Raw genomic sequence first — 16,120 nt, forward strand, 5'->3', positions numbered from 1 at the left:
AATAACTAGTATATGTCTGAGTCAAGCAGAAAAGGTCAGATAAGTTGATGTTAGGGAAATGAACCCTAAGATATGTATTCAAATGTTTTTTCTCTCATGCGATTGTTTCTAACACATTTATAAGATTATTTCTTTGTTGCTTTGTATGTCCCTCCCCCACAGTATAACCTCTGCTTTTACTGTATTTGATGTTGGTATAGTCTGTGGAGGGGAAGGGAAAAAACAAATCATTTAAATAGGGATACAGGTGGACACATTACAACAATGAGACGTACAAGTCGATATGTCGAAGACGAACTTTACAACTTTGGTGGGGGTGGAGGAGGAGGGTTAGGTGGGATGGGAAGGGTAAACAAAGGAGTAGGCTACAATGCTTGATAAGAAATGTACTCATTATCTTGTCCATGTAATTGTAACCCCTCTGAACAGTATTTTCACAATAAAAAAAGAATTAAATAAAAAGAAAAGAAAACACTTCTCAGCAAGATGGCCTCTGTACGCTATAAAGCAACTGAGACAAGAGCCAGATAAGTTCTGGTCTGGTACCATTTATCATTCGTATAGTAGCTCTTCTGCCAACCCGAGCCTCGTCTTCCCCAACCATGAGTCCAAGAGCCGCTCCTAGATCCATCTGTTTTGCTTCTCCTCATCCCTGTTTTCCAGTGTTATGAATCTCCCTCTGCTTTCACCTCTCATTTAAATGCAGACTGTTTGCCTTTCCACCTCTGCAAAAGGGCTTTATGTGTTGCTTCGAAATTAGATTTGAGCAGTGCTTGCCCTCTAAGTAAATAATAACCACAGAACCCAGCCAGTATAATCCAGCCAAGGTGTATTAAATCAATGATGCTATATTCCACACTGTGTAACACCCTCCACTGCGGGACTGCAGCTAGCCATTCTGTCTGGAACAGCTCGTGATGAATCATAGAGATGCAACCTACTGAACGCTCAAGTGAGGCCACCAGTGTCTCCCATCTCTCCCCTCCCTTTTGCTCCCTCCCTTACCCCACCCCTTTCTGCCAGATATAATGATATCTGTCAGGGTCTCTCCCTTCTCTGAGCTTGGTTTAATATCTACTTATCAAGTAGAAAATTCATTTGAGAACTATTTTCAGAGCCAAGTATGCAGATTTCCACAAGGATATATTAGCTATATTACTTTTATCCAATGAAATAAATCTCTCACCCTGCAATAAGCCGAGCATGTAGGAGAGCCAGCAGCTTCTCAACTGGGTCTACATGGATGCACAACAGTGTGGAACTGCACAAGTGATGAAGGGACTGAGCAGAAAGCAGAATAAAGCAGGCCTAGCAGAAACCTCAGCTAGGGGTCTGCCAGTCTGTCTAGAGTACCAAAAGATTATTTTAAATATGTCATTTCACAAAAGTTTAGCATCTATCAGGCTCAGACATCAGGTGAGTTGTAGCCTTGCAAAGTCAACTGGACTCCCTCATTTGGACATTTTCAGGACCCCCACATGCACCATTTCCAAACCAGACCTCACCACCTGTCCCTCACTGCGCCAGGGAGTTTGGATTTCTGATCTCACTTGACGCCTTTGTTTATACTGTCACTCACACCAGAGGACCCAGATCTGTCCTAGAATCCCAGCTCCCCCCTGTAACAGCTTCCCACGGCAACATCTTGCTTCCACCCTTTCTGTCCCTCTATTCCAGTTCCATGGCCCCTGTCTGAATTGCTGATGCTTCACCCCACAATCACCAAACTCTGTTCTGCCATGTAACAAGTCCTGCCAGCCCCCTCCAATTTATTCATCCAGATTACACAATCAACCGTGAAATGCTGATCAAATTGCTCCTATCATGAAAGCCCATTGGTGGATGTTGACACAGTGAAGCTCAGGGTCCCAAGCTGAGTCTACAAGGGCCTCCACAATCCTTCCTCTTAAATTAGTTTCCCTTTGCTTCACCTTGGACCTTGTTCCCCAAAGAACCCTGCCTCCACCTTCTAACTGCCTCTCTGTCAGTGTGTAGACCCATAATGTTGACCCCCTTCCTCCATCCCACCCAGCAGAGAGACTAAGCATCCCAGCCCTTGAACTCCTGGGCCAAGCTTCTATCACATCAACAACTTTATTGTACTGATTAGTAACAAAGTGGAGGTCTCCGAGAGAGCAAGAATTGCATCTTAAACTTAATAGCTAGTCGCACAGAGCTTGAAGCATGGTGGGGATTTGTAAATGTTTGATACAGGAGTGAAGGTCTTCCTTCCTTGCTCCCCCAGTTCTGGGGCTGTCCCCAATCTGCTTTTGCTCAAGACTAATGCTCTACCACTTGAGCCATGGCTCCATTTCTGGCTTTTTCTATGTATGTGGAACTGAGGCATTGAACCCAGGGCTTTGTGTAGGCCAGGCAAGCACTCTACCACTAAGCCACATTTCCAGCCCTACCAAGGGCTTCCTTTGAAGAATGTTTCCACACTGCATCCCTCATGGATACTATACTTTTCTGCCAGCTGTTCAGGGCATGCAATCATTTGTAGAAGATCCAAAAATGAAATCAGTATAGGAAATACATCACTTCTTATCCCCTGAGAAACCATCTCTTCGTTCCTTACTGCAGAAAGAGGAGTCATGCTTCAAGGCATTCCAAACAAACAATGAAAACAAGTTATTCCAAATTCCCAACTCTCCATGCCCCATCCCAGGACATGATCCTGAGTAATGCACCGGGTAGAGACAGTAATAGAAGCAGAAGGAGTCGGGTATAAACCAACATCGACTTATAAAGTTTATATCCATGCCCCCGGCCCCTGAGGGTGCAGAACGGCACTAAGCAGAGAAACGGATTTCCTCAGCTCTTGGCTTCTAAGGGAGTCATGGAAGAATAAAGCTGATACCTGAAGTTCAGCAGCCAACCCCTGTTAAAGCTGAGCCTTTGGAAGACTCTGGGAGCAGAGTTGCAGAGTTGCATCTGCAACTTCATGTCACCAGTGTATAACTTCTTGGAGCATGGATTTCATATTGGAAATTTAAATAAATGTTTCATTCATATAGTGTTTCCCTGCTTGATGCTAATGTTCCTAATTTGTTTTCTCAGACCCTCTTCCATACACTCATTTCCTACAATCCTCCTCAGGACAATCTAAGACTCTGGATTCCTAATAGATGACTCAGAGAAACTAAAAACCAAGTAACCAACCAACCAAATAAGCGAAAATCCTACACCAAAAAGCTCCTAAGATTTATTCATTATGGAGCACACGGCACAAAAGGCTGCAGGTTTGTCTTCAAGTCTCCCACAGACCAGAACAGGATAAACCATCCTCTCCACCTCCGACACAAGGGATTTGGTCAGCATCCTTCAGTGGGGAAATGAGGAGTGGCTTATGGCGGGAAGAATGTGGGGATCTTGACATCTTGTTGTGAGGCCCCAACAAGCTTGCTCCCATTCTGCTTTGTCTGTCTGTACCGAGGCTCTTGCTATGTGTTCATTCCAAATCTCCCACCTTTCAAGGATATTTTGAACACCTTTTATTAATAGCAACTCAAAAATTTCCAGAGCACATTGTTGAAGCACATGCCAAACATGTAAAAGTAGGTACCATATAAGGGTTGTTTCCCCTACACATTCTGAAAGGACTAATCCTGATGGTGCAGTGGAGGTAGGGCTGGATCCAACACATCAAGGTCATCCTGAGGCAGATCCAGCCCAGCAACGATTGTGTGTGTGTGTATATATACACACACAGACACACACAGACACATGTGTAATATACATATACATTATGTTATATACATAATGTACATACACATGCACATATATATATATTCTGGAGGGAATGAGATTTTTATTTGGCTCTAGTATATGTACATGGGGAAGAAGCGCGAGTGTGTGTGTGTGTGTGTGTGTGTGTGTGTGTGAGAGAGAGACAGAGACAGAGACAGAGACAGAGACAGAGAGATACCAAGAGGTGGAACACTAACACAGCCATGGAAATGTGCAGGTGCCTAGGCTCATGGCTGTGGCAGAGAATAGGAAAAAAATAAAAGCCATCACAAGGTAGAGAACCCATACCAGAGAGGTGAGCCCTTGGGCTCTGCCACCTAAGAGCTGCAAGGGGGGGGGGCACTCTGGATATGGACCCTCATTGGTGGCTCTATCTCATGATATAAGAAAGCAATGACAATGACAGTGGTAGTGCTCACAGTAGCGGTGGCAGCATTTACTGTGTACTTCAAGTGCAGCCACGCAGCTGGGAGCACTTCATGAACACATGGCGAGCACCCTGACAGTCAATGCTTGAAGACATAGCAGGTGTAAAGAAAAAGTCTTGCAAGTACTCCATGGATGAGAGCCCTGGGGCCCTGGCCGGGGGTTGGTGGTAGGGGGATAGCACTGGTCCTGCCCTGCAAGATGCCCATGCAGGCAGCCAGGGGAGGGAGGCGCCCTCTCCATGCACTTACTTTCTCAGCACGGCAATCTCGTTCTCTATACTGCTCTCTTTGCCCTTCAGCGCCTTCTTGGGGATGCACTTCACCGCGAAGAGCTTTCCAGTTGCTTTCTCTTCAGCTAAAACCACTTCAGAAAAGGCCCCGCTGTGAAGAGAGAGGGAGAAAAAAGCAGGTTGTGTCAGAAGAGGGGGGTTCTACAATGGCTCCTCTGAGCCCAGGACCAATATCTGAGTGACCGCCACCCTTCGCGCAGCAGGGCTCACTACTAATACACAGGGCAATGAGCCATCATGCAATAGGACAGTGGAAGCCCACAAGGGTTGGCTACTTGGCATTCTCTGTCCCCAGTCAACTATGATTGGAGACAAACTCTGCTGAATCAATGGTAACCAATGATATTGTCAAGAGTGGGCCCTGGGGCCCATATTCTTCAGTCACAAACTGAGAGATGCCAAAGCAAGAGTACTACTCCCTAAAGCAGCTCCTCCTCCAGAGAAAGAAAGAATTCCTGGCATATATCAGCCCTGCTCAGGGACACATAGACTAGCAAGTCATGCTAAAATTCTTCCATTTCCCACAGGCCCTTACGCCCACAGTAAGGTTCAGAACGTTTCACAAGCATTGAATTAATTCTTCTAGATAGGTAGGGATGTAATTACAGTATAAGTTGGTGCAACATGTGGTATTGACACAGGATTAATTAATTGGTAAGGGTAAGCAAGTTTTCATTAAGCAGCTATTTCCTTTCCAAACCAAATAAATAAACAAAGAAACCAGGGTTGGGGCGGGGTGGGTTGGGGGGGTCTTGCCTGCTTGCAAATAGAAATTTAGCTCTGAGAAGGGAAGGAGCTCATGCAGGAATCTTAGCTACTCAAGAGGCTGAGATCTGAGGATCATGGTCCAAAACCAGCCTGAACAAATATGTGTGACCCTTATCACTAATTAACCAGCCATAAACCAGAAGTAGAAATAGAACGCCAGCTGTGAGTAAAAAAAAAAAAAGCTGAGTGAGAGAATGAGTCCCAGAGTTCAAGTCTTATTACTGTGGGGGAGGGGAAAGAGGGAGGGCAAAGAGGAAGAGGAAGGAAAAGGCAGGGGGTAGGAAGAGGGAGGGGATGGGAGGGACTTAACAATGGTGATGTTTTCCCAGGGCAGAACTCCCCTCCGAGACAGACTCCTACAAAGTCCCCCAGAATTTCAAGCAGGTTCTCAGCTCACAGGCCAAGGAAACACTGAGTTGTCTCTGTCCTCAGACTTTCACGAGCCACCTCTAGAGACTCTAGGGATGCCTTCCACACAACTGTTATCGAAGACAAACTCTCCTCTAGCAACCACCACCAATGGCGTTACCCCAAGGCTACATGTTGGGAGCCTGCATTCTTCAGTCACAGAAGAGAGATACCTCAGCAAGGAAACTCTTCTCTCCCTCTCCTCCCCGACTTGACAGGGCCAAAAGAAGACCACACAAGCTTTCCAAGGTGAGGCATTCCTGTCCCCTTGCTGAGTCTGTGCGCCAGGATTCATCCAGGAATCTACATTCTCAGTACAGAGAACCATCTGTCTGCAAGGTCTGAGTCTCATTCCACAAACTTAAGGGACAGGTGATAATTTTCCCACAAAATAGCCATAAATTATTAGCACGGAAAATTATTCCTTCAGAAGACCACAATTCTGAACCATCTAGAACCACCTAGAATTTAAAAAAAAATCAATATGAATTCATAAAAACCCGGAACAGATTGAATACACTGTGACACATGGAATCAGATGGTCTGAATTCTATTGGATCACTGCCAGTGGCCCAGGCCCAAGAAATCTAATTCAGAACATAAGAATCTGCCATAGACCCCGGAATGTGTTCCTCTCACCTCTCACCTCTCACCCAGGGGTGGAAAAAGTAGATTCTTAAAAAAGACCCTTACCCCTGACCCCTGAGAGGTACCTGTTCCCTTTTACTATCCTACACCAGCAGGTGGAATAAGGGGCTGTGTTCCAGAATAAGAAGTCAGTAAGGAAAACCCAAAACTAGAGAGCATGGGTGATTTCATGCCCAATGTCCTACTCATTCAGTTTCTACTTGATCCTTTATGCTGATGACGTCACCGTGGTTTTTCTCCTGAGTCTGCTGGATTTGCTATGATCACTGCCCCTTGGCAGCAGGCTGGGGTCATAAAAGCTGCTGTCAGGCCTATTCTCTGTGGCTGCCTGCTGCTTTGCTCTTCATGCATGCCTGCCCTTTTCCTCTAAGGAATGGATGGTGACAGACTATGGCCAAGGCAGAGGCAATGCTCTGCAGAGGAGCCTTTCCTCAGCTGGAGACCTCAGGCAGCAAGCTGAGCACAGCAGCCTCCCCCTGGAGAACACTGACAAGTGGGGTTGTGGCGCCCATCAGCTCCTTGTGGAGAGACAGGCTGGGGAGGGAAGCGAGTGCTCTCCAGACTCACCCATGCAGTGGTCAGAGCTGCAGCAAGCTGAAACAAGGTAAGACCTGTGTCATCCTTGTGTAGGGTTTTCTCTGCCCTTGTCCCTAATCATGAAGGGATTGGCTAACTGGGCCCTGCCTTGCGCAGATCCAGAAAGGGCTTCTTGATCTAAGCAGCCCAGGCTGACCCATAGGAGCTACCCAATAAGATACAAAGAAAAGAGCACAGAGAAGGCCCCGGATGGATATGAAAATCCGAACAAGTGTTCCAGAGCCAAATCGCAAAGTCAAGGTCGTAATCCCCTCCTCTTAGAAATAAAGTCAGACCGAGTTCTAGAGCCAGGTACATGTCCTAAAGAAGCCAGCACAGAGACCTCAGCCCTGACTCATCTGTCCACATTCATCTCAGTACTGTTCACTGTCACCAAAAGGTAGAAACAGTCCATGTGCCATGTCCATGGATGGGAAAATTGGAGGCACAAGATGTGGCTCATAAACACAGTAGAATATTATTCATCCTTTAAAACAAAGGGAACTCTGTCACACGCTTCTATGCAGATGAACCTTGAAAGGAACCAGCCATACACACACAAAGACAAATGCTATTAGGATTCCACTTACATGAGGTCCCCAGAGCAGTCAAATTCACAGAGACAGAAAGTGGAACAGTGGTTGCCAGGGGCTAGAGGGAGGAGGGGGGACAGTAACTGTCAACTGGGGACAGGGTTTCCATTTGGAAAGATGAAAAGGTCCTGGGGCAGAGGGCAGAGATGGCTGTACAACCATGTTCCTAATGCCACCGAACTGTACACTTAAAATGGTTTAAATGATCAAGTTTACAGTATGTCTACCTACAATAATAATAATAATAATTTAAACCACTTCTACTTAATGGCATTGCTTATGAAGACAGAAAAAAGAAAAAACTCCATAAACCTCACTCATTACCTCCCCAAACAAAAGAGGAATTATAGGAATGATGACAGGGTACCAGATGGTTGAACCCTTTGATATTTATGAAGAACTCTGGCATGAGTCAACTGCAAAGGCACAGTATAGAAGTACAGTATAGAAGCTAACTGCCATTTCCACTTCGGATGAGAATGCACAGAACTAGCTGCAGAGGAAGTACAGGGCAGAAAATAAAGCATGTCCCCTAGCCAGTCTGAGTTCTTCTCATGCTGGCTGAGAGGCAGCAGGGGGGGCAGGAGATCAGTTGGGGTCTCTGGGGGAGCTTTCCACTTCGTATCCCATGGGTGCAAATACATCCCTTTGTCATTTAGCCAAACAATGCGCATTTATCTTCTCATGTTTTCCAAAGACAAGGCTCTCTGGTCTTCTAAGAGGATAAAAGATTAGCATAAATTGTTATTGTGCCCACATTAAACAGAAATCACTTGCAGACACTTCCCCCCTGTTCAAGAAAGCTAATTAAAAACATCAAAAAAAAAAAACTACTCATGCATGAGCAGTTGGGGCCCTTTCAATGTAATTACACAACAAGGTGGGAGAAGTGGTGAGAGAGAGGAAGGAGAGGAAGAGAAGGTGAAAGAGAGGAGATGGGAATGCCAAAGACAGGAAAAGGGAAGGAGGAGGACAAGGGGGTAGGGAAGGAGGGGCTGGTGGCAGCCAGGGAAATGATCTGGGCCTATTAAGTCTTCAGACTACTCTAGAAAGTAAACTCCAAGGAACCAACCAATACAGGGACCAAGTAAGAAAGATGTAAAAGTACAAAGGGGTATTCAGCATAGGTGGACTGTGGGTGTGAAACAGGTGGGACGTAACACAGAAAGGCGGGGCTATACCAACACTACAACTATGCCTGTACCAACACAGTTATCTCTGTAGTGTGCATGCCTAGAACTTGAAGGGAGCCAAGCTGGCTAGGCTCAAAGGGCTCCCAAGGGATAGCATCTCAAGACTGGTCTATGAAGAGATCTAAGAAGATGTATAATTGTAGGAGAAATTAAAATTCCAGTGTTCTGAAAATTGCTTTTTTTTCAAGTTGTGACAAAACACTTATTTGAATCATAAAGAAAACTATTATTCTATTTTTTAAAAATACCAAGTTTCTACTTTGTGACAAATTACTAGAAAGGTCATCCAAAAAGTTATTTTTTTGTGATGCTAAGTATTTTCTGCACCTGGAGATATACGGTACAAATTGCAAACATGGAATCCTTTCTTTTTTTTCTTTTATATTGCAAAGGAAATTCAATAGTCACCAAGAAAACAGCTTACTTGGATTATAAACCAGGTAGGCAGAAAAAAAAAACATTCTGTTTTGAGAACTGAGTTTCCAAAACTAAGGGAAAGTGTACATGATTGAAGAATTTTGTTTTGCATTATGTAGATTAGCAGGATCAAGAGTAGATTTCTGGTGTTAAGAGGTAGACTATAAAGCCCACCCCAAGAGCCATTACCCCAGCCTTTAAAAGTAGAGATCCATAGTTCAGTTAACTTGATGCAGGAAGGCAAACCAAAGCAGTAGGCTGAGGTCTGGCATGCATCATTTTCCCGAATTCTCTGAGAAAAGGAACATAAACCATGTACCTTGAGGATGCCTTGATTAGACACTGACATTTAAAGCATGATGAACTAGATATGCACATTCCAGTTGTTACAAAATCCACAGGGCCATTCAGAATGTCTTTTTCCCTATCTGTAGCTTTTACTATTGAGACCAGAACTCAGACTAAGCTGTGTCCTGCAATATGCTGACAAAAATATCTATTTGCTACCAAGTAAAATTATTTTAAAAAAAAACAAAACAGAAAACAACAGACAGATTTAGAAGTACACACCTGTAGCCCCAGCCATTCAAAAAGCTGAGGGAGGAGGATTGCTTGAGCCCAAGAATTTGGGGACAGCCTGGGCAACACAGCAAGCCCATTTCTCAAAAAAAAAAAAGTCAAACAACAATGACAACAAAACAAACAAACAATCAACACAAGCAAGAATCTAGGGCTTCTGCCTTCCCAGCCTTTAACTTGAAGTTGTTAACAACAAATGACAAGGAGCCATGTGTGGACTGACTAATCTGAATGCATGTCACTTAAAAAAAAAAAATCCCCTGGTTCACCCTTTTAATCCTAGCTATGTGGGAGCCTGAGCTCTGTAAATCATGGTTCAAAGCCAGCAAAGGCAGAAAGATTCATGAGACTCTTATCTCCAATTAAACATTTAAAAAGCCAGAAGTGAGGTGTGGCTCAAGAGGTAGAGTGTTAGCCTTGAGCAACAAAGCCAAGCAAGAAGAGTTCAAGGCCCTGAACAAGTTCAAGCCCCAGCACCAGCACATAGACAAAAATAATTCTTTTTGCATATAAAAGTAACATGAGCACAAACCCAACAAAACTTCAGCCTCCAATCTATGGGGACTTGCCTAGTTCCTGTATTCCATCATGTCTGTCCAACTAAACTGGTGAAGACTCTTTCAAAACACCCTTGATTTTCAACCAGATTCAGGAATTCTGGAACTGTCTTTTTGATTCACGACAGCACACTAAATCAACCATTCAGTAAAATTATATCCATCCAAAATTAGGCCAAGAAATAATCAGATGCTGCTGAAATGATTTGCCCTATTAGCTGAGAGTCAGCTAGTATTGGCTCATTGCCTTTCCTGCTTTGAAGCCCTTCTTCATATGAATGGGATAGACTGTGTTATTAACTTTATTAATAGCACTGCCTCCTGCCTATTGCTATCACTGCATCATGTAAATGGGCCTGTGGACGCTACCCCTAGGCCTCTGGCCATAAATCAAAATGTTCTTTTCCACTCAGCATACTGTTTTCCTCTGTGTCAGGCCAAGACAAGATGAGAGAGTAGTTTTCTGTTGGTTTTTTTTTTTTTTACTTCAAAAAATGGGGGGAGGGAATCTAACCAGATAACAAAACATAGCTAGTGTTACTTTGGTTTGAGACAATTGAGGATCTAGACAGGGACCTTTCTGACCTACTGCTCCAGACCAGAATCAATTCTTTCTTTTTAAAAAAAATTTTGCTGGTCCCTGGGGTTGAACTCAGAGTGTAAGTGCTATCACTGAGCTTTTTTGCTCAAGGCTAGTGCTCTACCACTTGAGCCATAGATCCCCTTTTCTCAGATCAAACCAAGATCCTCAGATGAATTCTTAAAATGGTGAAGCTTGTCTGCCAACCCCATGGTAGTCTTCTTGCCCCCGCTGAATCCAAAGAGAAGGTGGTCTTGATATTTGATATTGATCTGGTCTTGATATCTGAGCAACTCTCCAGGCAGACACCAGGCGACAGAAGTGGAAACTGATAGGCAAAAGTCTTTTTTAATTCAGAGACACGAAGGACATGTTGGTGCTAATTCAGCACATGGACCAAAGGAAAGCCAGGCCTGATTTAAAGCAATGTACTACCAAGCAAACAGCAAAAAGATATTTCTTCCTGTCACATCCTTCCAGAACAAATAATGTCTGTGTGACATTATAGATAGATAGATCTATCTACTCACTGAAGCACGTCTCATAAAACCCTCTGCTTGACAATTATTTGGAAAGCTGTAAGTTAGTGTATATGACTGCAAAAGCCAAATGGATGAAAAGACTCTTTCCGGAAAAATGATCTGTAACTCCAGTTCATATTAACTTGAATCAGTGCCTCACCAATGAGATTGAATTAGAGATGGACCCTTAATTGTGGCCTAGATGCTAAGGAACTCCTACTCAACATTGTTTCATCTTCCTCTTCAATTGGTAAATTCCACAAGGACAAGCAGGCTTCTGTAATAGCTTCAAGGACCATGACAGGACATTTGTAAATATTCATACAATTAATCTGATTTTCACACAGATCAATGCTTAGTCCAAGAGCACCTCTGCATGGGAGGCCACCAGAGCAGGGTCTGGGTTATGACAAGATTTGTCACAGGGTGAAGGCATCAGAATGCTAGCACACCATCACTACGTGGGACATCTTGGCCTTCTGAAGGTTTTCCTATGGCACTAAACCTTTCCTGTTAATAGAATCACTGATCCAAAGGCAGGAGGAAAATAAATTCCAAATGGCAGCATACAGCATGCTTTAAAGAGGGAGCTTCACTTAGCAGCATGTCCCTCCTCCCCCACTCATTTCCCTGACAGATCCCTCCCATACTTTATATCTACTGTCCTTTTGTCAATTGTCAAAAGATGACATGGAATCAAAAGGTGTCAGTGAGTTTTTGTTGCTGCTGCTGTTGTTTTTTTCTTTTAATCACATCAACAAGGAGGATTGGGAGAAGTCTGAGTTCTGGAGGGAGGTGGCAGGCTTGAAGATTCAGTTCTTCTAAGATGATAAGAGTATACTGAAGCCACAGCTTAAAATGCCAGGAAGATTCAAAGGCCACCAAGTGTGTGTGAAGGTTGTTGATGCCTTTGATATGAGGATATATTCTACTGGGGTGATGGAGATAATGACCTCAAGTGGGAATTCAGGGGAAGGAGGTAATCATTCCCCACATTTTTTTTTCCAATTTTACTTTTTATACTAGAGTTCTTGATTGGCTTTTTTTCTCTCTCAAAGCTGGTGTTCTACCATTTGAACCACACTTCCACTCCAGCTAATTAATTGGTGCTAAGAATGTCTCGTATTTTTCTGCCCAGGCTGGCTTCCAACTATGATCCTCAGATCTCAGCCTCCTGAATAGCTAATATTACAGGCATGAGCCACTGGCACCCAGCTTCCAAGGTTGTCAAATGAGCATATTCTTACATGGTGCTTGTCACCACAGTGTTCCCAGATTTCCTGTGTGAGGAAGCTTTCTTCCTGCACAAATGCCCTCCCCCGACCCATCCCCTGTTATTATGGCAAGAACACCACACCTACATTTGTGCTCCCTTATCTCTTGACTTCTATGAAGAACCAGTGTTCTCTTGATGCCTCCTTGGAGGGGGCAGCAGTTTCAAACAAGAAGCTCCTAGTGGGTGTGAATGGCCAGGTGAGGGATGAAGGCTGACCCCAACTTCTGGGTTATGTTTGTGCCCAGAAACACAATTTGATGCACCCTTACAAGGTTCACTGATATCCTTGCTCAAATGTTTCAATTTGGAACTTGAGCAAAAAGTCTTACAAGTTTCTTGCTAAACAAACACACTGACGCTCTTTATTTTTCTCTCTGAGAAACTGAACCCAGGGCTTCATGCATGGTAGTCAAGCTCTCTACCACTAAGCCACCTTCCATGCCCATGCTCTTCATTTTTCTAAGCTCCTTCAGAAAGCACCAAAGCCCCCATAGGTACAATAATTGCTACATTGAAGGACCATTTGGCTATACCTATGCAAAGAAACTTGTAGCAATATCATGGCTTCTAAACATTCAGTAAAAGTTAGAAATACCAAAACTTTGGAAAGAATCTAAATATCAATCAATAAGGAACTGGTTAAGCAAATGACAGGATTAAAAACACAATGGAGTACTATGCAGCCATTTAAAAGAATTTAGTGGATATGTGTATGTTGATATAAAGTTATTCCCAAGACGCAAGTGAAATATATAAAGATATAGAACACTGTGTATGTTATATTCCCATTGGCCTCTCTCACTCCTTTCTTCTCTGTCTCTCTCTCTTACACACACACACACACAGACACACACACAATCTTAAGAAAAGCAAACAAAAAGCAATTAATACTGTTTCCTTGAGGAAGGTGCCTGAAAATGAGGCTCACTGGCAAAATTACTTTTTTACTCATCTTATTGTGTACACACATTTTCTCCACTAAAATTTAGCTAATGAAGCAGCAGATTTCTGGAAGGAGGAGAACAACAGTAATCAATAATAATCTCTACAAAATGACTATCTGGCTAATTAAAATCTTGTACTAGATATTTTAATTGGATTAGTCAACCATATAGGACCACATTGACAAAAACATCAGTGGCAATCCTGCTCTACAGGCAAGTTTATCCTTTCTGCTGTACAAACAAGCCGTCTAGACAGTGCTGGTGTGACCTGGTTACTCAGCCTGCTAAACTGGCACCCAATTAGCCTGAATACCTTCACGGATGGAGAAATCCAGGCACTGTGAGAAGAAACACTTTCCTTTACAGAGCTCATCCAGAAATAACATGAGGGGACTCACTCATGGAGAAGAGGAGCTTAAAATGGGCTTTGGAGGATGAGTCCACAGCAGGGAAGACAGAGGGCATGGCAAGGAAAGTAGAGTGCTGGAAGCAGAGCATGCTCCCGGGCCTGGGCCCTGTCTGAACGAGCAGGTGACACGGGCATGTGGTAAGAGACAGAGGGAAGAAGGGTGAATAGTGTGAAGTAGAATGCTAAGAAAATATTGTGTGTGTGCGTGCACACACGCACGCACGCACACACAAACAAGTACAAATGGGGGGGCAGTGATATACAAGGGCCACAAAAGCTAAGGGCAGATGGATCACATCTGTAATCCTAGCTACTTAGAAGGCTGAGATCTGAGGATCAAGGTTCAAAGCCAGCCTGGGCAGAAAAGTCCAGGAGACTCTAGTCTCCAATTTATCACAGAAAAGGCCAGAAATGACACTGTGGCTCAAGTGGTAGAGTGGTTGCCCTGAGCAAAAGGAGCTCAGGGACAGTGCCCAGGCCCTGAGTTCATTAGCCCCCCCCCCCCCCTGCACCAGGATAGGGTGGGGAAGAGACAAATTCACAACAACCATGGAATCTTGTACTAGGCAGAAGAATGGCTCACCAAAGATGTCCCTGTCCTCAGTCCCAGACATGTGAATGTGTCACCTTACACAGTGAAAGGGTCTTTGCAGTTGAGATTAAAATAAGGATATTAACTTAGGGAAGAAACTCCTAGATTTTTCCCGGTGGAGAGAGAGGGGAGGTCAGAGTCACCGGAGATATGACAGGAAGCAGAGGTAAGGAGCTGCCAGTTGCTGGGAGGAAGGGCAAGTGAACAAATGCAGGAATTCCCTAGCAACAGAAAAGGCAAGAATGGGTTCCAGTGAAGTTTCCAGAAAGAGCCAGCCCAGCTTACACTTTGACTTTATCTTGGCAAAATTCATTTTTAGATTTCCAACCAGGACTGTAAGATAAAAAACATGTGTTGCTCTGAGTTTTACTAACTTGTCATAGGAACTATAGGAAGTAAATACAAAGCTAGATTATTGATTAATCACAAGGTAAACACTTAACTTGTCAAGGATCAAGTTTTTCACATCTCAAAGTTACTGGCATTAATGAGACACAAACCTAGGTGTGGTGAGTTGAGAGAATGCTGCCCGGGAAAGGGGCAGAGAACACACTGTGGTCAGTAAACATCAGGCAGCTTGATGCAGCAAGATGGAAGGAGGTCCCGAGGAAGTGGGAAAAATGAATGGAGCAGACAGATAATATATTTACTCAGCCAAATGCGTTTTGCATTATGTTCTACGTTCTGGAAACATCCTTGTGAACAGAAACAGATGACTTTGAAATGCAGAACGTTCATATATGGCCAACAAGTTTCCCCATTTATGCTTCTGAGTGGCACAAAAATCCTCTCTACTTTGGCCATGAAAATTCCTTCCTCATTTGTTTTGAAGTTGACAAATGATTGCTTCATAACTGACTGGTTGAATCTCCCTTTGCTCTTTTCATTACTAAAGGAAACGCCCTGGACATCGTTTGATCACTAGGCTGTTTGTGGGGCAATTTCATAAACATGTAAATAGAATGTGATTAAAATACAAGCTACTCTGCTCTTCCTTATGAGGACAAGATTGGAAATTAGAGAATTCCTTTCCCCACGAAAACAGAGTATTGCACCAAAAAAAAGGAAGTTTTCACAATCATCAATGCCATCATCATTGTTACCATCAAACCATCACCACCATCATCAATATTGTATATTAAAATCTTACTTTAAGAACTATTCATCAACCCACCTCTCTAATTCTACCAATAACCCTGTATGGTAGCATTCCTGTGCGTATTTGATAACCAAGGAAACTGAGGTCCAAAGATTTAAAATTTTGCTCCCCAGGTTAAGAATCTGATTTGATGCTCAATCATTTTGAAGCCACGTTGGTCACCTCTCTGAATATAGTTAATCTCACAAAAGAGAAAGAGTAAGAAGAGTGGGACGCAGATGATTCACACACACACACACACATTCTATTTTTCATGACTTCCACAAAACTGTCCAAATTCTCATTCATACTTTGCCAATAGCAATTTGAACTATTGTATGTAAATTGGCTGAAATCTTAAACAGAGAGCCTGCCCGATGGAACTCGGCTTCCTGCTAGGTTCTGACAGATTTTCACATGTCACCCCAAGGAATGATGATAGAGATCATCTGC

At 43.6% G+C, this 16,120-nt stretch overlaps 1 protein-coding gene across 1 annotated transcript in view; it reads right to left on the reverse strand.

Annotated features, from left to right (window-relative positions):
• The window catches only part of Camk1d (calcium/calmodulin-dependent protein kinase ID), a 191,864-nt gene extending 177,871 nt beyond the window's left edge, over positions 1-13,993 (reverse strand). Inside the window, exons 1-3 of the mRNA XM_013014610.1 lie at positions 13,927-13,993; positions 7,459-7,519; positions 4,428-4,559 (exon numbers count right to left, since the gene is read on the reverse strand). Of these exons, the coding sequence (XP_012870064.1) occupies positions 4,428-4,559; positions 7,459-7,519; positions 13,927-13,993 (260 nt within the window). The remainder of the gene's footprint in view (positions 1-4,427; positions 4,560-7,458; positions 7,520-13,926) is intronic.
• Positions 13,994-16,120: the final 2,127 nt, after the last annotated feature.

This window comes from Dipodomys ordii, unplaced genomic scaffold, assembly GCF_000151885.1.
Source record: "Dipodomys ordii isolate 6190 unplaced genomic scaffold, Dord_2.0 Scaffold24, whole genome shotgun sequence".
NCBI classification, from domain to species: domain Eukaryota; kingdom Metazoa; phylum Chordata; class Mammalia; order Rodentia; family Heteromyidae; genus Dipodomys; species Dipodomys ordii.